The sequence below is a fragment of the Equus quagga genome, chromosome 13 (genome assembly GCF_021613505.1).
Source record: "Equus quagga isolate Etosha38 chromosome 13, UCLA_HA_Equagga_1.0, whole genome shotgun sequence".
Taxonomy (NCBI): Eukaryota; Metazoa; Chordata; class Mammalia; order Perissodactyla; family Equidae; genus Equus; species Equus quagga.
Window position 1 is genome coordinate 67,005,168 of NC_060279.1, and position 20,324 is coordinate 67,025,491.

Sequence of the window (20,324 nt, forward strand, 5' to 3'; positions counted from 1 at the left end):
CGGCCCGGCTCCCGCGCCCTGCCTGCGCCCCGCCGCCGCCCGGCCCGAGCATGGAGACGGCGGAGAAGGAGTGCGGCGCCCTGGGCGGGCTCTTCCAGGCCATCGTCAACGACATGAAGGTAACGGGGCGCGGCGGGGCCGGCGCTGCCGGGCGCGCGGGTGCGGGTCCCCTCTGGGGACGCGCGGCGGCGGGCAGCGGTGCCCTGCTGTGTCCGTGCGCCGCGGTGTCTGTGTGTCCTTGTCTGAGTGTGTCCGTGTCCGGCCTGCGTCTGCTGTGCAGCCAGGTCTCGGGTGCCTGTCTGGGGGGATGTGGGTGCTCGTGTGTCGGGGCATCCGTGCGGTGTCCGGAGTCTGTGCGCACCCGTGGGGTCCGGACGCGAGCCTGGACACACACGGGCTCCCTTGTGCCCCGGACCCCCAAACCGTGAATGGGGTTTGGCTCTGGGGGCGACTACAGCCCTTTAACAGGTCTGGGGTCTCCGGCCTCTGCCCCCTTCTACCGCCGTGCCCCCCGCCCCCGACGCCCCTGAGTCCAGACAATGCTGTCACCACCAATGCCGGGGAAATAATGAAGCAGAGAACCGTTAACTCCTTCCCCGCCAGGCCGCCGCGACTCCCACCCCCCACTTCCCTTGTCCCCTTGTCGTGGCAGCAAGCCCCAGGAAGCTCCAGGCCTCCAAGGTATCCAGGCCGAGTCTCCCTGCATCCCAAGGCCTCTGTCCTCACCTTGGGAGGAGGACAGGAGAAGGTTGGGATTGGTGGAGCAACCCCAAGGGAGGGCCTTCCCTACCCTGGCACTCCTACAATGGCTGTGATTGCCAAGGTCAGGCTGGAGCAGGCCACCAATTCCCTGCCCACCAGGTGGGGAAACTGAGGCCTGGGAATGGCTCAAGGTCATTAAGGAGACTGTTGGATGCTGTCCCTGACCTCACCACTCACTGTTGATCTAGGGAGCTAGGGGACCTCTGCCCCAAAGAGGCCAGGGTTTGTCAGGGCTGGCCCAGGCTGACTAGGCAGAGAGGAGATCCAGCTCCAGCTCAGGGTGGGGGCCAAGAACCAGCGACCATACCCTCTCCTCTGGGGCAGGACTGTGGGCCCCCATCTTCATGGCCTGTCGCACACTCCCAAGTACACAACACAGAATCCCACGGTGACATCGCAGGCCCGGGAGGAAACACCACACACCATGCTGCAACCCGCCCCAGAGTGTCGGGCAGGCCCTTTGGGTGGCTCCCAATGCTGCCAGGGGAACAGCCCCAGGGGCCAGATCCCTGCCCCTAGAAGAGGCCTGAAGCCACCCTCACCTGGGACTGCAGTGTTAGCAGCATGGAGGTGCCCCCCACCACCACCACCCCATACAGGATCCTCCCCTGAGACCGCCATCCCTTGCAACACCACCGGGCCCCTTCTGCCAGCCCTCCGAAGTCCTGGCTTCTCTCTGGCCTCAGCAGCCCCTCCTGCCCTGTGGACATCACAGCCCTGCCACCAGGATCCCTTCCTAGGACCAGGCACCCCCTACCTCCCTCCCCCAGGCACTCCCAGGGCTGGCAGAGGGTGGGACCTTCCCACACCCTCCTCCCGCTGGCAGCCTCTCTCCGCAAACACTGCAGAGAGCAGCAGCTTTTGCTCTGCTCGGAGAAGAGGGGCAGGACCGCCTCCCTGCCTCTCCAGGCAATTTGCAAGGAACTTTGGGATGAGACAGAAGGAAAGAGACCCAGAGTGTAGCAAGAGATTCAGGCAGGATTTTCTGCTATGTGTGGGCAAAATGGGAGAGGTTTCACCTGGGGTGATGCCAAGTACCTATGACACAGGCATGTGTTCAGGCCAGGGACAGAGCAGCGGACTGGGCCACCTGGAGGCCAAACACCTGGATTTGGGGCCAGCCCCTGGCTGTTTCCCTCAATGGCCTGAGCCACAGAAGCAGGGGGGCTTCCACAGAGGAAGGTGGCCACGTCGAAGAGGCTGAACTTGTCCCCCAGGGCTTCCACAGGCCCCACAATAGCCCACTCTGACCGTCTGGCAGGCCCAGCCCCTGGCCTCTGGGTAGCCCACTAGGGCAGGGAGGGCTCCCTGGGCTGCCCTGGAGCCTGGAGGGCCCAGAGGAGGATACCAGCTCAGGGATGGGGAGGGGAGCCCTCAGGAGCTTTCCCTGCCTTCTGTGCCTCGTTTAACTCAGCTTAGTTGCCCACTGGAGCCCAGAGAGGAGCGGGGACTTGCCCAAGATGACAGGACTGGGCACAGCACCCGGCGCTCTGCCACAGGCCCCCAGCAGACCTGACTGCACCTTCAGCGGAATGAATGAGGCCTCCATCCGGAAAATGGGGTCATCATCTTTGCCGATCCTCTCTGGAGTAGGGAGGATCACGCAGACACGTAGGCCCTGCCGGGCGGGAGGGCTCCAGGCAGAGGTGCAGCACTGACTGGGCACTCACTCCGGGCCAGGCACTGTGCCAAGGGCGTCCTCTGCAGTGTCTCCTCAAGTCTCCACGCTGACCGAGGACACAGCTGCCATTCCCATCCTCATCTGACTGGTGAGGAAACTGAGGCTCAGAGAGGGGCCCTGGCCCAGGGTCACCGGCAAGCCCTCTCTCTCGGAAGGCAGCCTGGGTCACTCCCTGCACAGCCCACTTCTGAACCACGACCACTACTTGGACATAGACAGTCTCCAAGGGCCTGGAGCCTCAGCAGCCTCCTTATCGGTCTCATCCCATCCTCTTGGGCACTTCTAGTGACAAGCAGGGGGCGGTGCTTGGTGTTTCTCCTGTCCCTGCCACCTCCTCACCCTTGATGCCCAGGTACTCAGCCCTCTGCCCTGATGTGGAGTGACCATCAGACATGGGATCGGATCCTGGCCCTGCCACTCAGTGGCCTTGGGCAAGTCTGAGCCTCGGTTTCCTCATCTGTAGAATGGGGGTGATAATTGTGTTCCTTTGAGGAGCCTTTGGAAGGATTCGATATGATCACACAATGGAAGGGCTTAGCTCAGGGCCTGGCCCACTGCAGCATTTGGTCAGCAGTACCAATTACTGTTATTAGTGATAATAAACCGGAGTCTTAGAGCCTGCCAGCCAGGGCATGGCCGCAGGGAGAGTGCAGGCCCAGGTGAAGACTGAGGATGCTCTTTGGGGCCCTGGCTGCCCCAGCCCCTCAACCTCCTGTTTCTGGGGTCCTTTATGAATTATTGGTGGGGAGTGGAGTCCCCAGTCCTTAGAAACTGAGGTGCTCGGCCATCTGCTGAGGAGGAACTGAGCCTGGCCTCCCCCCGCCTCATCTTGTCCCCTCCCCACTGGGAGATCAAGGCTGTGAAGGCCTGGGATGGAATAGGTTCATCTGGATGGAAGCTGAGGGAATGGACTCAGCCCAGGGACTTCAGTGGAGTAGGGACCTGTCTCTCTCCAGCTTCTCCTAGTCCCTTGCTCTCTCAGACTGCCCAGAGGCTGCTGAAGGCGCTGAGAAGGCCTTCTGGGGGCCAGAAGAGCCACCGCTGGACCCTGCACCCCCAGCATCATCTCTCCTCCCTAGAGGTCTTGGCAAGGCTTCGGGGCTGAAGGGTCAAGGTGGCGGGAGGCTGCCACCTTTCAGAAGGCTCCTGGGCATGCTGAGATGTGGATTAGCTCCTCAGGACTGCCAGGGACCACATCCCAGGTCCCTTTACCCCTGAGCTGTGCCCGTGAGGAGACAGCCCACCCACAGCCTCCCCCTCCCGCCCCAGCCTGTGTGAACTCAAATATTTACTTTCCCTGGACCCTGGTTGGGCTGCGTTGGGAATGGAGGGACTTTCTGAGGCTTGCTGAAGCTGTCCTGTCTCCTTTCCACCCCTGCAGGCCGTCCTCAGCTGGAGAGGCCAGCTAGAACCTGCTCCGGGGTTCCGGCTAGGCAGAGCCTCCCTATGAGGCCCTGGGGGCTGCTGGGGTCTCTGCTTCCCCCTTTCCTCAGGAAAAGCGCCAGCCCCCAGTGCCCCATCCCACCTGGAAGGGAGGGTCGGAAGCCCCTTGGGGCTGGGGCTCTGCTGGCTCAGGGCTCCCCTTTGAGGAGGGTGGCCAGCACAGGGCCCTTGGACCAGGGCTGAGGTTCCTCCAGGACCCAGCAGCTGCAGGAGGGCGCATTAGCCAGAAAAGCCCCTTGATCAGACTGGACAACTTGGTCGCCAGGAGCCCAGCCTCCCTACTGGGAAACCCCCTCCCAACTCATAGCTTTGGGCCAGGCTGGGATAAAGGCCACAGTGTGTCCCCAGGAGGGGAGGGGAGCCGGGGGTGGAGAAAGGTAGCTCTGTTGGCCACACAAGGCTCCATTCAGCCCAGGGCCTGGCTGTCCCGGGCAGGCTGGCCAGGCCCTGCAGCAGCCACAGCCTCCCCAGGCCTGGGAGCCACTGCTGCTGGCCTGGTATGGATAGCTGGCTGGGCTGGCAGCAGCTTCCGGGGCACAGGGTATGGGCCCCCAGAGGCCCCAGTTTAGACCTGGCATGCCTTGAGCCCTGTCACTGCACACTGTACCTCTGCGCCCATGCCATGTGGACCATCCCAGGCTGTGTCCAGGGGGACATGGTGCCCCTCCTACAGCTCAGCCCAGATCCCCTGCCAGGCCTCTGGGGAGCCCTGAGGAGACAGGACCTGCCATTTATTGTTTCCATGTCCCCTGAGGGCCAAGATGGTTGCCACTGTAGACAGTAGGACAGACCTCCTGACTGTCAGGGAGAGAGGGATGAGCAAAGGCACCTGTTCCTAGAGCCAGGCCCTCCTCGTGCCCAATGGCTCTGTCCTTGGTCCTCTGTTCTCCCAGAGGGCCCAGGAGCCTCCCTGTCTGTGGGGACAGAGCCGCTCTCTCAGAAACTGCCCAGAAACTGGTTGGAGGCATGTGGGGAGCCCAGCACAGGTGGAGCCCAGCAGCCCCCAAGGAGTCTCACTTCCTCTCCCGTCTCCTCGGCAGAGCTCCTACCCCATCTGGGAGGACTTCAACTCCAAGGCCACAAAGCTGCATTCCCAGCTGAGGTGAGGCTACTGAGGGTGCCCCAGCTGGGGAGGGGCGGGACAGAGGACAGCTCACCCACAGACCATCCCACTGTCCATCTCCCCAGGACCACTGTGCTGGCTGCTGTGGCCTTCTTGGATGCCTTCCAGAAAGTGGCAGACATGGCCACCAACACTCGAGGTGGGGAGGGGGCGTGGCTGGAGGTTGGGGATGCCCCAGGTTGGGCTTGCAGGCTGGAAAGGCTGAGTGGAGTGTGAGCCAGGTAGAGGACACCAGGCCCAGAGTCAGGACCTTGAGTTCTGCTCTATAATGGCAGGGGCTGGTTATGGAGCGAGTGAGGCCTTCATCGTTAGAGGCATGCAAGCAGGAGTGGGTGAGCAGTGACAGGGATTACTACAGGGGGCTTCCATTATTGCTGTGGGTGGCTCACTTGACCCCGCAGGCACAGTTGTACAGTGTACAGTTGTACCCTTCTGTACAGTGAGTCTGGTTATGGCTTCTCATCCATCCCATTGCCCTTCTGAGAACGCCCGGAGACAGGGGAGGTTCCCTGTTGGCCTGGGTGTCTCCTCTGCCTTCTGGTCCGAGTCGCAGGAGCCGGGGCCCCTGTTCCTTCGGGTGGTGAGAACCAAGGCAATGGACAGGTGCTCACACCTTGGTGCCTGCATCTGTGTGCAGCTGGAGGTGGTTCCCTGTGGGCGGGAGGGAATTTTGGCTGACTCTTTGCATGGTCCTTCATGCTGGCCTCTGCCAGCTGGGGCGAAGGGAGGCTCCTGGTCTGACAACGAGAGCATCCGCAGCTCCAGGAGGCTGGCATGGCCGGGGTGGGCAGGGCCTGGCCCCATGCGGACTAGGGCCTGGGTAAATATTGAGGCAGGATCAAATCCCCGCAGCGGCCCGCCGGCTTGCGGAATGCGGTGGGCGGGCGCGGGCTGCGGGGTCTTCGCGGGCCGGCGCGCCCCCTGGTGGCCACAGGCCGGGACTGCAGAGGCCCGGGCGGGCTCCTTCCCACCCCGCGCGCTTGCCTCGCCAGGGGCCACGCGGGACATCGGCTCGGCGCTCACGCGCATGTGCATGCGCCACCGCAGCATCGAGACCAAGCTGCGCCAGTTCACCAAGTGAGTGGGCGCCGCGGGTGGGCGGGCGCAGGGGACGCAGGGAGACACAACCCCACCCCATCCCCACCCCAGTAGCCCTGACCTGCGTGCCCCGCCCACAGCGCACTGCTGGAGAGCCTCATCAACCCGCTGCAGGAGCGCATCGAGGACTGGAAGAAGTCAGCCAACCAACTGGACAAGGACCACGCGAAAGGTGGGGCCGGAGCTGGGGCGGGGGCTTTCGGCCCCAACTCCGCAGAGACCCCCATCACAGCGCTCCTCTCTCCCGTCTGCGCAGAGTACAAACGAGCCCGGCATGAGATCAAAAAGAAGTCTTCAGACACGCTGAAGCTGCAGAAGAAAGCGCGCAAAGGTAGAGCCCAGAGCGGCCCATCAGGCACAGCCCCCCCGGGCCCCACTCCGTATCCCCCTCCACCAGCCTCCCCGCCATGTGGCACCCCAGGGCATCATCCTCCTGGCCAAAGGAGCCCTATTCTGGACACAGGACCCTCCAACCTGTTGGGTGGGACGGAGGGAGCACCCTGCACCCCAGACCTGGCCCAGGACCCTCTCAGGCCCAGGCCCCGGCGCCCCCCCCAGGAGTGGCTCTGTCCATCCGGCTGTCTTTCACACATTCTTTCTTTCTCTGTCTCTTCTCTTCTCCTCCTCCCACATCCTTCCTGTAGAGCTACTTGGTAAGTCAAATGTCCGTCCCTCCAGCTGCTCCTCCCGTCCTTGTCGCATTTGTCTGTCTCCCCCAGCTCAGGGCCTTTGGAAGGAACCTCTCCAGGCCAAGGACGAGCGAGGAAGGCTGTCCGTCGAGCAAGGGAGGGGCCTGGGGCACAGTCCTCCTGGGGCCCCCAGGGCCCCTGGCCAGGGATGAGTCGGGGGCCACTGCTGGGTCAGTCTGGCAGGCCAAGAGGGGTTGGACCGGGTTGGGGGGGGGACACAGGCCCTGGCTGCCCTGCCCCAGCCAGGCCTGCCCAGAGTCCATACCTGTCGCTTGCCCACTTCCTGTTTCACCGTCTCCTCTACATCATCCTCTCACCTCTCTCTGTCTCTTGCTGCTTCTTTGTGTCACTGTTGCTGTCCTTGTGCATCTCCCCCTAAGCTGAGTGGGGGCCCACACTGAGATACCCTCCTTTCCCTGCCCCCAGGACCCAGCCCCTAGCTCTCCTGAGCCCGGCACCCTGCAGGGGCCTGGCCTAGAGCTGAGCCTCCACCCCACCTTCCTGTGCCCTGTGGGGCGAGGGGGCACCGTCCCACGGGCAGTGAGGGTATCCTGGGGCTGGAAGACTCAGCTGTTGTGGAGGCCTCCACTGGGCTCCCCTGAGCACAGCTGCTCCAAGGGCTGCCCCAGGTCCTGGGTGGCTTTGCAGCTTTGGTGTCTTTCCTGTGTTCGTTTCTGTCTTTCCTCTCTGCCTGCTCTGGGACCAGCCCCTCCACAAGCCCCACAGTCCTGACCACCCTCCCTGGTCCCCTGGCCCCCATGGCAGTGCCCAGCCCCACAACCAGGGACACCACCATGGGCCCTGAGCCATGGAGGCAGCAAGCCAGGCCAGCGTCCCCAGCGCGGCCTCTCCTCCCAACCCCTCCAGGGAAAGGAGACCTGCAGCCCCAGCTGGACAGCGCCCTGCAGGACGTCAACGACATGTACTTGCTGCTGGAGGAGACGGAGAAGCAGGCCGTGCGCCGGGCCCTGATCGAGGAGCGCGGCCGCTTCTGCACCTTCATCACCTTCCTGCAGCCTGTGGTGGTAGGTCCCTCATGGGCAGAGAGGCATTCTGAGCATCCCCACAGTTGGGCTAGTTGAGAGGTGCCCCCAAAATCCCAAGAATCAGGATTTGGGAGCCACTGGGCAAGAGTTCTTCTGGGTAACTCAGAGGTCCTGGCAGGTTGGGGCAGGCCCAGGATTGACCCTTTGACCTTCAAAGAAGGCCATTTCTCAGTGATCCCTGGCTGGGTGCGTTCAGAGCCACATGCTCCTGGCCCAAAGACAGGTCTCGTAGCTCATGCATGTATTTGGTCCAGATGGATGGTCGTGCCAGCCTCAGGCTGTGCAGGCCCAGCCTCTGTCACCCCGAGCAGCCTGGGCTAGTGGGGAGGATGAGAGAGAGAGGCCAGGTGAGGCCTGTCCCTCCAGGCTGGGCGAGCAGGGAGGGCCGGTGGGTCTGACGGGCTGCTTCCCCAGAACGGCGAGCTGACCATGCTGGGTGAGATCACCCACCTGCAGGGCATCATCGACGACCTGGTGGTGCTGACCGCTGAGCCGCACAAGCTGCCTCCCGCTAGCGAGCAGGTGCGACCAGCCTTGGGGATGGGGGACCGGGGGAGGGCCTGCCCTTGACTGGGGACAGTAGAGGAGGAAGGGGACAGCATTTGGGGGAGGTAGCTGGGGACAGAGGACCAGACATGTCTCAACACCCACGGTGGGGCACCCAGGAGCACCTGCCCAGGTGAGGGGTGGCGTGCCCAGGACCCAGCAGGGGCCTCAGCCTGAGAGCAGGTGGGTGGAGTCCCAGATCCGTGGGGCTTGGCCCTGCGTCTGCCCCCAGTCTCCACTTGAGCAAGCCAGACCTGGCAATGCCTGCCGCCACCCATGCCCAGAACCTGTCATCTCCGCTAGACACAGGCACACCTGCACACACATGCCGCCCTGCCCACCTCACCCCATCACTGTGCTCCCACTGCATCAGCATCAGCCCTACCTGGCATTGCTCTCACTAGGAGCTCACTGTATGCCCAGCACTCCGCTGAGCATATCTTACTGAATCACCTCTAAGACAAGAACAGTTGCCTACATTTCACGTGAGAAAACTGAGGCTCAGAGAGGTCCAGGAACTTGCCCAAGGGGCACAGCAGAGCCGGAATTTGAACCTCATGGTGTCCTCCATGGTCACTCTGCCTGGCTCCTCTGCCAGTGACAGTGAATCCTCAGGAGTGCCTGGTTCTCCCATGTCCCGTCTGGCCCAGGCTGGGCTCAGAATCCACTCAGTGTGTGTGAGCTGAGGGGGCCTGGCCCAGGTGGAGGCAGCATCCCTGAGAATCAGAGAGGGCAGAATCTCCCCCCAGCACCCCCAGCCCTCTGGCAGCCCTGCTTCCCACCTGCCTGAGTAAGGAGCTTGCATTTGGAAAAAGCTGGGGGGGCCTTCAGACTCCTGGGGGCCTCCTTCTGGGGCCTGGTTCTAAATAGAGAAGAGAGTGAGGGCCCCAGGAAAATAAGGCTCTCTGTAGAGCAGGGCTGCCTCCAGTGACCCCATCCCTGTCCCATCCAGGTGATCAAAGACCTGAAGGGCTCCGACTACAGCTGGTCCTACCAGACCCCACCCTCATCACCCAGCAGCTCCAGCTCCCGGAAGTCCAGCATGTGCAGGTCAGGGGGCAGGGAGGGTGATGGGGTCGGGAGGGGCAGGGGTACCCCAGGAGGGAATGGGGAAGCTCCTACCAAAGCCACATCAAGAATTGCTTCAGGGCCCCAGAATCCCACAATGTCTACGTCATCAAGGAATTTGCAAGTGTAGACGACACATAGACCCTGGTCACAAGGCTGCTGCTGGTGCCAGACAGGTGTTAGCAGGAAGAGGAGGGCAGGAGCAGCTTCACTTACGGAGCAATAAGTAAATGCTTTGTGCATTTTCTTCACTGAATCCTAACACCACGTATCAGGTATGGTGTTGTCTCCATTTCACAGAAGGGGAAACTGAGGCACAGAGTCCCAGCATTTAGCCACTGGGCTCTGCCAGGCCCAGCACAGTCTGGGGGAATAGTAAGAATTAGGTCGGAGGGGCCGGTCCAGTGGTGCAGCAGTTAAGTTTGCACGTTCCGCTTCGGCGGCCTGGGGTTTGCAGGTTCAGATCCCGGGTGCGGACATGGCACCGCTTGTCAAGCCATGCTGTGGCAGGCATCCCACATATAAAGTAGAGGAAGATGGGCACAGACGTTAGCTCAGGGCCAGTCTTCCTCAGCAAAAAGAGGAAGATTGGTAGCAGATGTTAGCTCAGGGCTAATCTTCCTCAAAAAAAAAAAAAAAAGAATTAGGTCAGGGAAGAATATGGAGGCTTCTGGGAACATATGCTGAGGCCACAAGGTAAGGGATCCTCCAGCCTGGCTGGTTCCTGAGAGCTGGTGCCCGGCAGATGCCACAGGCCCGAACCCCAACCCAGGCTGGCCCCGAGGTCTCCTTCAATCACCGGGCAGTCTCCGGATCAGGGATGCTTCCAGGGCTGGCCCCGGGGCAGGATTTGGAGGAGACAGTTAAGATTCAAGGCTCCTCAGGGGGAGAGCAGTGAGCACAGAGCGAGTTACTGGTGGGGAGCACCCTCTGTGCCAGGCACCCTTCCCCAGAACAGCCTCTGCTGGGTACTGAGCATGAGGCCTGGGAGGAAAGCCGGGCACAGCAGTCAGCATCTCCTGCAGGGAGAGGAGGGCCCAGGTCTGCCGGACCCCAAGTGGGTGGCCATCACAGGAGGGATAATTGATTGCAGGGGACACCCATGACCAAGGCTGGGGGCTGAAGGGCCTCAGGGTCAAACTCAGGAGGAAGGCAACCTTAACTGCCGGGAGCATGCCCAAGGGTGAAATGGTTGTGTGGAGGATTGAGCTAGGGAGGGTGGACACCCTCAGGGTGGAGGGGATGAGGGCGGTGGTGGGTCCAGGACCCACACAGACCATCAGCACACATAAACAACCAAGTAGGATTTGATGGTAAACATCAGACTTTGAGAAGGCAGTCTAGAAATGACCACACTTGTGTCTGGTTCTAGCCCAACTGTGAAACTTCGACACTTGGTGACTCAGTTTCCCCACTGTTAACCTAAGGTCTACTGTTCCTAATGGCAGAGTAGGAGGCAGAGAGACAGCTTCACCCTGGGCATACCCTGGAGCACTGGGGCACTCCAGGGGTAGGCGCTGGACCAGCTCTTCAATGCTGTCCCCTGCCTAGGCCCCGCCCTCCCCCAAGATCCCAGAACCCAGCTCCTCTGTGGCCCCTGGTCTCAGGACCTTGTAGTCTGACATTGTCTTTTCCTTCCTTTGCCCCTTACCTCTCTCCCCTACCCTCGTCTGTCACCCTCCCTTCCATACGCACCCCTGTGTCTTCTTGTCTGGCTGCTGTGCCTGCCTCTTCTACTCCCCCAGTGCCCCCAGCAGCAGTAGCAGTGCCAAGGGTGGCGGAGCCCCATGGCCTGGGGGTGCCCAAACATACTCACCCAGTTCCACCTGTCGCTACCGCAGCCTGGCGCAGCCAGCCACCACCACCGCCCGCCTCTCCAGTGTCTCCTCCCACGACTCTGGCTTCATCTCCCAGGATGCCACCTACTCCAAGCCACCCTCACCCATGCCTTCAGACATCACCAGCCAGGTGAGCCAGTGTCCACAGGACCACCTGGGGTAGGGTGCTGCAGCCTCATGCCAGCTTCAGGCTGTCCACATGTGGGGCCACCTACGCCTGTTGAGACTGGCCTGGAGGTCCCCAGGACCACTGCATTGGGGACCAATGTGAGCTCACTGCTTCAAGGCTAAGGAGAGGTGGGGAAGGTGTTGGAGCACCAGCATCTGCCACAGCAGGGGGCTTTTGTGGCCCCACTTCCTCCCCATTTCTCAATTCCTTGCCTCCTATCTTCATCCCACCATAGGAGCTGGGAGTGGGCAGCTTGCCAGCTCTGGTGCCTTGTGACCCTTCTCCTGCATAGGCTTACAGTGATGGAGTGGCTGGCCCTAGGACACATCCCCAGGGTACCCAGGATCTGCAGACATCCTCCCCTGTCTCCACACTTGAGCCACTCACTCTGAACCCAGAGACTGGCCTCAGATGCAGGCTCAGATCCTGCAGCCTCAATGAGATGGACAGAGAGACCACAGCAGAAGACAAAAGGAGGTCAGGCCACATGCCCAAGGTCTGTCCTCAGGGTATCAGGAGTGACCCTGCCTGCATTTGTATCCATCTGCTGTCCCTCCCCATCATGGCTAGTGCCTCCATTTGAGCTCAGCATTCTATGCTCTCTTGTTCTTTTAACCAAGGGTGTCCCCACTGTGCTGCCAGTCTCTATCCCTCTGCTGGCTCATTCTTATCAGTACCCAAACATACTCTAGTCTCATCCATCTCAAAAGCCCTCCTTTGCCCCCACGTTCTCCTCCAGCCACCTAGTCTCCTTCACAGCAGAGCTTCTCAAAAGAGTTGTCTACCCCGACCATTTCTACCTCATTTCCCACTCACTCCTGTCGTCTCCACCGATAAATAATTGAAAAACCATAGATTTGTTCATTTCTTCCATATAGTTCTATCCATGTTTCCTTTATATTTTTTGAGGCTGTTTTATTAGGCGCATACAAATTTAAAAGATATTTTTCCACTGGGTTCTGGCTTCCGTTGTTGGTTAAGAGGTCTGCTATCAGTCACATTGTTGCTCCTTTGTGAGTGATCTGACTACTCTCTCTGGCCGCTTTTCAGATGTTCTCTTTAGTTTTGCTACAGTGTGTCTATTAAGGATTTGTTTTTCTTTAACCTCGCTTGACATGTCTGTATTCCTCTATCTTTATAGTAAATTGAATCTTCTAACATGGTGTCGTTGATCCTCTGTTCCTTAGATGCTTTCTAAGTTAAAGTCTGTTTTGTTAGATATTACTACAGCTACCTCAGCTTTATTTCTGTTCATATTTATATTGTCATCTTTTATTTCTTTGCTTTTAAATTCACTGTATCCTTACATTTTAGATGAGTCTCTTGTAAACAGCATATACCTAGATTTTCTTTTCTTATTCAATCTGACAATCTCTATCTCTTAATTGGCATTTTTAGTCCATTATATTTATTATGATTACTGACATATTTAGACTTGTCTTACTTTTTTCTTTCTATCTGTTCTGCTTTTTCTGTGCTTTTTTTGTCTCTTACCTTTTCTTTGGTTTTTATTTTTCCCATTATTTTCTCTCTACCAGATTGTAAGTTATACTCTATTTCTTTTCTTTTACAGGTTATGTTGAAATTTTACCATGCATCTTTAGCAAAGTCACAACTTCTCCTCCTGAATAATTCAAGGACTTTAATATATTTTGACTTCAGTTACCCACTCCCTTCCAACTTATAAGCTATTATATGTCACTCTCTCCCTTTTTATAACACCTAAAAATGACACTTTTCTTCTTAATTTCAACATTATTTTATACAGACAATATTTCTTTAGACTTAGCCCTGTGATCACACATTTCTTTGTTCATTGTTTTTTCTCGCATCTCAAATCTTTCTTCTTTCTTTCTTTCTGAAGTAAAGTACATCCTTTAGAAGTTCTTTTAGAAAAGATCTGTAGTAGTAAACTTGCTTTTGTTTGTATGTAAATATGCATTATTTTTGCCCGTTTCTTGAAAACTAATGTTGCCAGGAACACAATTCTGAGGCGGCAGTTATTCTGTCTCCCTACTTTGAAGATGTTTTTCCACTGTGCTCTGGCTTCCATTGTTGGTGAAGAGATCTGCTATCAGTTACGTTGTTGCTCCTTTGTGAGCATGTGACTTCTGTCTCTGGCCACTTTTCAGATCTTCTCTTTAGTTTTGCTACAATGTGTCTAGTCATGGATTTGTTTTTATTTAGCCTCACTTGATGTTTGTATTCCTATAACTTTGTATTTGTGTCTTTCATTTGTTGTGGGAATTTTCAGTCGCCTCTCTTTATTCCTACTTTCTTTCTGTTCTCTCCTACTGGGATTCCAGTTAAATGTGTGGCAGACCTTCTCATTCTCTCTTTGTGTCTCTTCACTCTCATGTTTTCCATCTCCTTGTTTCTCTGTCCTACGTTCTGGATAATTTCTTCAGGTCTGTCTTCCAATTTACTTTTTCTCTATTTTATAGCTGTTTAACCTATCCAGTGAGGGGTTTTGTTTGTTTGTTTAATAATTTTAGTCTTGTAGGAAAATTGCAAAAAGAATAGAGTTCCCACCTACCCTCCCACAGCCTACCCTAATGTTAACATTTATGTAACCACCAAACAATTTCCAAAACCAAGAAGTTAACATGAGCACAATGCTATTAACTAATCTAGAACTTTTTTCAAATTTTGCCAGTTTTCTCACTAATATCCTTTTTCTGGTCCAGGAATCCAAGATCCAGTGCAGGATCCTACATTGCAGTTAGTTGTGACTAGTTCGACTTTCCAAGTCTCTGGCAATTCTTCAGTCCCTCTTCCTCTTTCATGACTTTGATACTTCTGAAGAGTACTAGTCAGGTATTTTGTAGAATAGCTCTCGATTTGGGTTTATCTGATGACTTCCCATAATTAGTTTGAGGTCATAGTTTTGGCAAGAATAGCACAGCAGTGGCTTATTGCTATCCCACATCCTCACCAGCTGTTGGTATTCTACATCTTTTTCATTTTAGCCATTCTGGTGTGTGTATGGTAGTAGTGCCCTGTGTTTTTAATTTGCATTTCCCTAACGATGAATGAGGTTGAACACCTTTTCGTACTTTTTTTTTTTTTTTTAAAGATTTTATTTTTCCTTTTTCTCCCCAAAGCCCCCCGGTACATAGTTGTGTATTCTTCGTTGTGGGTTCTTCTAGTTGTGGCATGTGGGACGCTGCCTCAGCGTGGCTTGATGAGCAGTGCCATGTCCGCGCCCAGGATTCGAACTAACGAAACACTGGGCCGCCTGCAGCGGAGCGCGCGAACTTAACCACTTGGCCACGGGGCCAGCCCCGCCTTTTCATACTTTTAAAGGTCATTTGGATATCCTCTTTTGTGAAGGACCTGTTCAAATTTTTTGCCCATTTTTCTGGTTATCTTGTTTTATTGATTCATAGAACTTCCTCTATACTATAGTTGTAAGTCCTTCCTCTGATATCTTCTCTGATTCTGTGCACTCCCTTTGTACTCTCTTAATGGGGTCTTTTAATGACCTAAAGTTCTTCATTTTAATATATGTCCAATTTATCCATTTTCTAAAATTGTTACTGCTCTTTGTGTCCTGAGATATTTTTGTGTACTCCAAGGTCACAAAGATGTTTTCCGCTAAAGGCTTTTTTGTTTTACTTTTTTCACTTAGATCTGCAGCTCATCTAGAATCAATTGTGTGTGTGTGGTGTGAGGCAGGGGCCATTTTTTCCATATGGATGCCTAACTGACAATTTATTGACAAGACTGTCTTCTTCCCCTTCTGCTCTGCCATGTTGCCTTTGTCGTAACTCAGGTATCTGTGTATGTATGGCTGTTTCTGGAGTTTGTATTCTGTCCCACTGGTCAATTTGTCTGTTCTTGTACCAATACCACAACATCTTAATTATTGTAACTTTATAAAAGAAATCTTGATATCTGATAATGAGAGTCCTCTAGCTTTGTTATTCTTCAGTATCACCTTGCTTATTTGGGGCCCTTTGCATTTCCTTATAAATTTTAATATCAGCTTGTCAATTTTCACCAAAAAAAAAATCTCCTGGGATTTTGACTGGGATTCTGTATGTCTCTCCATTTATTTAGGCTTTACCTTCCCTCAGGACAGTCATGCATCACTTAACGACAGGGCTATGATCTGAGAAATGCATCATTAGGCAATGTCGTTATTGTGCCAACATCATAGAGTGCACTTACACAAACCTAGATGGTATAGCCTCCTACACACCTAGGCTGTGTGGTGCTAATCTTATGCGACCACCATCCTTTATGCAGTCTGTTGTTGACCAAACCATCGTTATGCAGCACGTGACTGTAATGTTTTATAGTTTTCATGTAAAGATCTTGTACATCTATCATTGGAATTTTTTTCCTGGGTATTTGACGTTTATTGATGCTGCCAGAAAGTATATTGGCTTCTTAGGGTTTTTTCAATTGTGTGTTATCTGCTAACATTTAGAAATATTTTTTTTGTACATTTGTCTTCCCTCCACTAACCTTGTTAAAATCACTTGTTAATTCTGATAATTGTAGATTCTTTTGAGTAGTCTCTATGTGTAATCATGTCATTTACAAATAATGACCGCTTTATTTCTTCTTTTCCAATCCTTTTGCTTTTTACTTCTTTTTCTTGCCTTGTTGCACTGCTAGGACTTCCGGTGCTGAATAGGAATGGTGATAGCGGGCATCCTTATCTTCTTCCCAACCTCAGAGAGAAACTATCGAGATTTTTGTAGATACTCTCCAGGACTCATGGTCCTGTCTCTGCCCTTGCTTCTGTTTTCTCCATTCTTGATAGTTGTTTTGAGTTGGGGGGGCCTCCCAGGGTGCCAGTCCCCCTGACTGCCCAAAGCAGTGTCTCTCATGCACGCTTCAGTCCATTCTTAAATGGGCCTCCATCCCCACCATTCTATGAAACAGTTCTTGAGGTCTCCACGGACGCCCCGCTGCCCTCATCTGATGGCCCCCAGCAGCATCAGCACAGCTGACCCTCCCTCCTTTGCACATCAGGTTCTTCCCCTGATTTCCTTGATGTCATCTGCTCCTGGTTTCCCTCTGCTTCACCGGCAGCTGCTGTCGCTCTCCTTTGCTGGACTGTCTTCTTCCCAACCCCTAAATGTTGGCACGCCCAAGGTCCCGGACCCTCTTCTCTAACTACTCTCCCTACCTAGGTGACCTTATTCTGTCCCATGGCTGCTAGGTTTGTGGCTCCAACCCTGGCTTCTCCCTAAACTCCAGACTCATAAGTACAGTTGCCTACATTGCATCCCTGTGTAGATACAGCTTAACATGTGCAGGATGGACTCTGACTTCATGCCTCCCCCCGGCTGACCTCCTGAGAAAACAGGGACACTATCAGCCCACTGCTCAAGCCAGACACCTAACTGCCACCCTTAGTATCTCTTTCCCTTGCCCACCAGTCCAGGCCATCAGCAGCAAGTCGAGTAATTAATGCTCAAAATGTGTGGTTCTTGGGCTGGGCCGTGGGGTAGGTCCATGCCTGTGGTGTGCGCTCTGGGCACTGCGTTTTCTGCAGATGCTCACAGCCGTGGCCCTGAGGGCATACAGGGTGTGGTGCTAAATCGAACACCTCGCTGCATGCTGGCGCTGTGACCACATCTGTTCTCTCCTCCCTGCCTCCCGGCCTGTCCACCCGCCTGCTGGCGTCTGCATGCAGAAGTCCTCCAGCTCTGCGTCCTCCGAGGCCTCAGAAACCTGCCAGTCTGTTAGCGAGTGCAGCTCCCCGACCTCGGTCAGTGCTCCCCACCCACAGCGGGATGCAGGGAGGGCCCGGGTCTGACCAGAGGGGTGTGCACAGAGTGCCTGTTCTCGCAAAAAAAGCTGCCTGGGCACCACCTGCGGCCACTCCCCTGGGACACCCCTTCCTGCCCCTGGGCTTAGTGGGACCAGAGGTTGCAGCATCTCCGTGCTCTGCCCTTGGCCATGATTGTGAGCCTGAGGCTCACATGGGCCTGGAAACCCTGAACCTCGACTATTTAGGGGCCCCTTTGGCCATGGGCAGTAGGACCAAGGGTCCCCCTCACCCGCCTCCGTTCCCTGCAGGACTGGTCCAAGGCCGGCCCCCACGAGCAGCCCGCAGGCACCACCCTGCAGCGGAGGAAGGACCGAGTGGAGCTCCTCCGAGACACAGAGCCCGGCCCGGCCAGCGGGGGTGCCCTGGGCCCCAGTGGAGAGGAAGCACCACGACCCCGCATGTCCCCTGCCACTATTGCAGCCAAGGTAGGCGCCAGCTCCCCGGGTACCCCAGCCAGGGCCCCACCTTCACTCCCAGGTCAGGGCCGGAACCCAGTGAGTCGTCTCAGGACCAGCTCCGAGCACCTGGTGGGGGCTGCCTGGAGTCCGGGCTGAGGGGGGAAGCAGGGAGCGAGGCTTCAGCCTGCAGTCTTACCACCCCCAGCATGGTGAGGAGGTGTCCCCTGCGGCCAGTGACCTGGCCATGGTGCTGACCCGCGGCCTGAGCCTGGAGCACCAGAAGAGCAGCCGGGACTCGCTGCAGTACTCGAGCGGCTACAGCACGCAGACCACCACGCCCTCGTGCTCCGAGGACACCATCCCCTCCCAAGGTAGGCGCCGGGGGCTGGGGGTCGGTTACTGGGCCTTCACAGCCCCCAGGCCCCAGGCCCACTGCCTCCCGTGCCCGGCAGGCTCCGACTACGACTGCTACTCGGTGAACGGGGATGCAGACGGTGAGGGCCCGCCCGAGTTCGACAAGTCGTCCACCATCCCTCGCAACAGCAACATCGCCCAGAACTACCGCCGCCTGATCCAGACCAAGCGCCCGGCCTCCACCGCCGGGCTACCCACCGCGGGGCTGCCCACCGCCTCGGGTGCACCCCCCGGCGTGGCCACCATACGCCGCACGCCCTCCACCAAGCCCACCGTGCGCCGTGCCCTCTCCAGCGCTGGCCCCATCCCCATCCGGCCACCCATTGTCCCAGTGAAGACGCCCACCGTGCCCGACTCCCCCGGTTACGCAGGGCCCACTCGGGCAGGCAGCGAGGAGTGCGTCTTCTACACTGACGAGGCCGCCTCGCCGCTGGTGCCGGACCTGGCCAAGGCCTCCCCGAAGAGGCTCAGCCTGCCCAACACAGCCTGGGGCAGCGCGTCCCCCGAGGCCGCCGGCTACCCCGGGCCTGGGGGCGAGGAGGACGATGAGCAGCAGCAGCAGCTGGCCGCCAACCGGCACAGCCTGGTAGAGAAGCTCGGGGAGCTGGTGGCAGGCGCCCACGCCCTGGGCGAGGGCCAGTTCCCCTTTCCCACAGCCCTGTCGACCACCCCCGCAGAGGAAACGCCCACCCCGCCCCCGGCTGCCACCAGCGACCCCCCAGCTGAAGACATGCTGGTGGCCATCCGACGCGGGGTGCGCCTCCGCAGGACGGTCACCAACGACAGGTCGGCGCCCCGCATCTTGTGATGGCGCCACCCTCCCACCCTCTGGCCTCCCGCCAGGCCGGTGGGCAGCGGCGGCTCAGAGCAAAGGCACAGCCAGGAGAGAGCAGAGCTGGGCAAGCTTGCTTTCTTTTAAAGTCACATGAGGCAAAGCCACTTTACAGAAAGAGACACCCAGCTTGGATCTCCGTGGCTGGACAGGAAGTGACTTCTCTCTCACGCTCGCCAGGCGGAGCCTGGGGTCCTGAACTGGATCTGGAGCCTGTTTGATACTCTCCTGGCCTCCTCTGTCCCACCTTCCTCCTGCTGGCCCTGCCTTTGCCACATCTCAGGCCCAGGGCTATGCTCCTAGTCCACGACAAGGGGCCGGCCAGCCTTGGGCCATTCCGGCCAGTGCCACAGCTCAACTAGCCTGGCCACCTGGCCCCGGTCAGGTCAGCGTGCCTCGGGCTTTTTGGAATCTGGCGCCCTCCGCCCCTGACTGAGCCCCCCGTCCCTCCCCCTTCTCTCCTTCTCTCCCCGTCAGAGAGGCAGGGTGGCCATGGAGGGGCCAGGGTGCCCAACTGGCTAACGTATCAGATGTGACCGGAAAGCTGGGCAGAGTGGCTGGTGATTGGGAGGGCAGGGGGAGGGAGGTGAGCCGCCGTGGGGGAAGGGGACCTGCGTGGAGGAGGCTGGGGATCCCGAGGCAGCCTCCCCTCCCCCTGCGGTGGGGCTGGGTTCGGGGGCAGGGCAGGAGTCCAGAGGTCCGGGAGCTGCTTTCAGGTGTCCGGTCCTCATCTGGGCACGTCAGGACTTAACTCTGGGGGCACTTTGGTCACAGTTTCAGTCCCCTTTGGGGGTGGGGGCTGGAGCTGTAGAGGGTGTGGGGGGTTATTTTATGAATATAATAAAATGGAGCTGACTGGACAAGGACTGTGTATGGGGACAGGGTGGACAATACAGGGTGTGTCCGAGAGTGCCTGAGGGACAGAGGGCTCCACAGTGGCCTGGTGGGCCATGGCGGGAGGAGGAGGGCCGAATTGGCTCTGCCGAAGCCTGGGGCAGCTGTTCTTCTCCCCAGCATCTGGAACATTGCCAAATTAAGGCTGGCGAGGGCCAGGGCCTGCAGCCTGGCTGCGGTCTGAGCCAGGGCCGCCGGCTTGGGGGCAAGTCCAGGGAGACTGGCTTTGACTCTCTGTTGCCAGAGGAGATGCCCTCCCAAGATGGTCACCCCGCAGTCCCGGCCCTGTGCTGGGGGTGGGGCGGGGTGGCCTCCCCCTCCATGTACCATGTCCCGCGCCCCCTCTAAGCAGGTGAAAACAGGTGCGCAGGGCTTCCTGTGGTCCCGCAGGGCTCCGGAGAGCAGGCATTTCCTAGTCTGGACGGGAAGCAGTCGGGGCTGAGTCTCCCAGCACCAAGCTGGAGCCCCTGCTAGTTTTTGTGCCAGAGGCTGGGATCCAGGCAGCATGGCCAGGAGGGTCTGGGGAACCAAG

General features: G+C 57.4%; 1 protein-coding gene across 4 annotated transcripts; it reads left to right on the forward strand.

Annotated features, from left to right (window-relative positions):
* Window positions 1-6: 6 nt before the first annotated feature.
* Window positions 7-19,758, forward strand: MTSS2 (MTSS I-BAR domain containing 2). Of its 4 annotated transcripts, none has more exons than XM_046682817.1 (15): window positions 7-119; window positions 4,927-4,988; window positions 5,075-5,148; window positions 6,002-6,086; window positions 6,188-6,279; window positions 6,364-6,438; window positions 6,752-6,760; window positions 7,664-7,821; window positions 8,257-8,364; window positions 9,341-9,438; window positions 11,202-11,424; window positions 17,117-17,191; window positions 17,503-17,679; window positions 17,858-18,023; window positions 18,105-19,758. In XM_046682817.1, exons 1-15 carry the CDS (start codon window positions 51-53, stop codon window positions 18,872-18,874), a joined length of 2,241 nt encoding a protein of 746 aa, XP_046538773.1. In that variant the 5' UTR covers window positions 7-50; the 3' UTR covers window positions 18,875-19,758. The 4 variants fall into 4 exon arrangements, with proteins under 4 accessions (XP_046538773.1, XP_046538775.1, XP_046538774.1 ...); XM_046682819.1 differs by having other exon boundaries at window positions 11,298-11,424; XM_046682818.1 differs by lacking the exon at window positions 6,752-6,760.
* The last annotated feature ends 566 nt before the right edge of the window (window positions 19,759-20,324 follow it).

Bases quoted from the DNA above. Each gene is read 5' to 3' on its own strand.
- MTSS2 (XM_046682817.1), top strand. From the start codon at position 51: ATGGAGACGGCGGAGAAGGAGTGCGGCGCCCTGGGCGGGCTCTTCCAG. The intron at 6,087-6,187 runs GTGAGTGGGCGC...CCCCGCCCACAG, and splicing joins AAGCTGCGCCAGTTCACCAA to CGCACTGCTGGAGAGCCTCA. The intron at 9,439-11,201 runs GTCAGGGGGCAG...CTACTCCCCCAG, and splicing joins CGGAAGTCCAGCATGTGCAG to TGCCCCCAGCAGCAGTAGCA.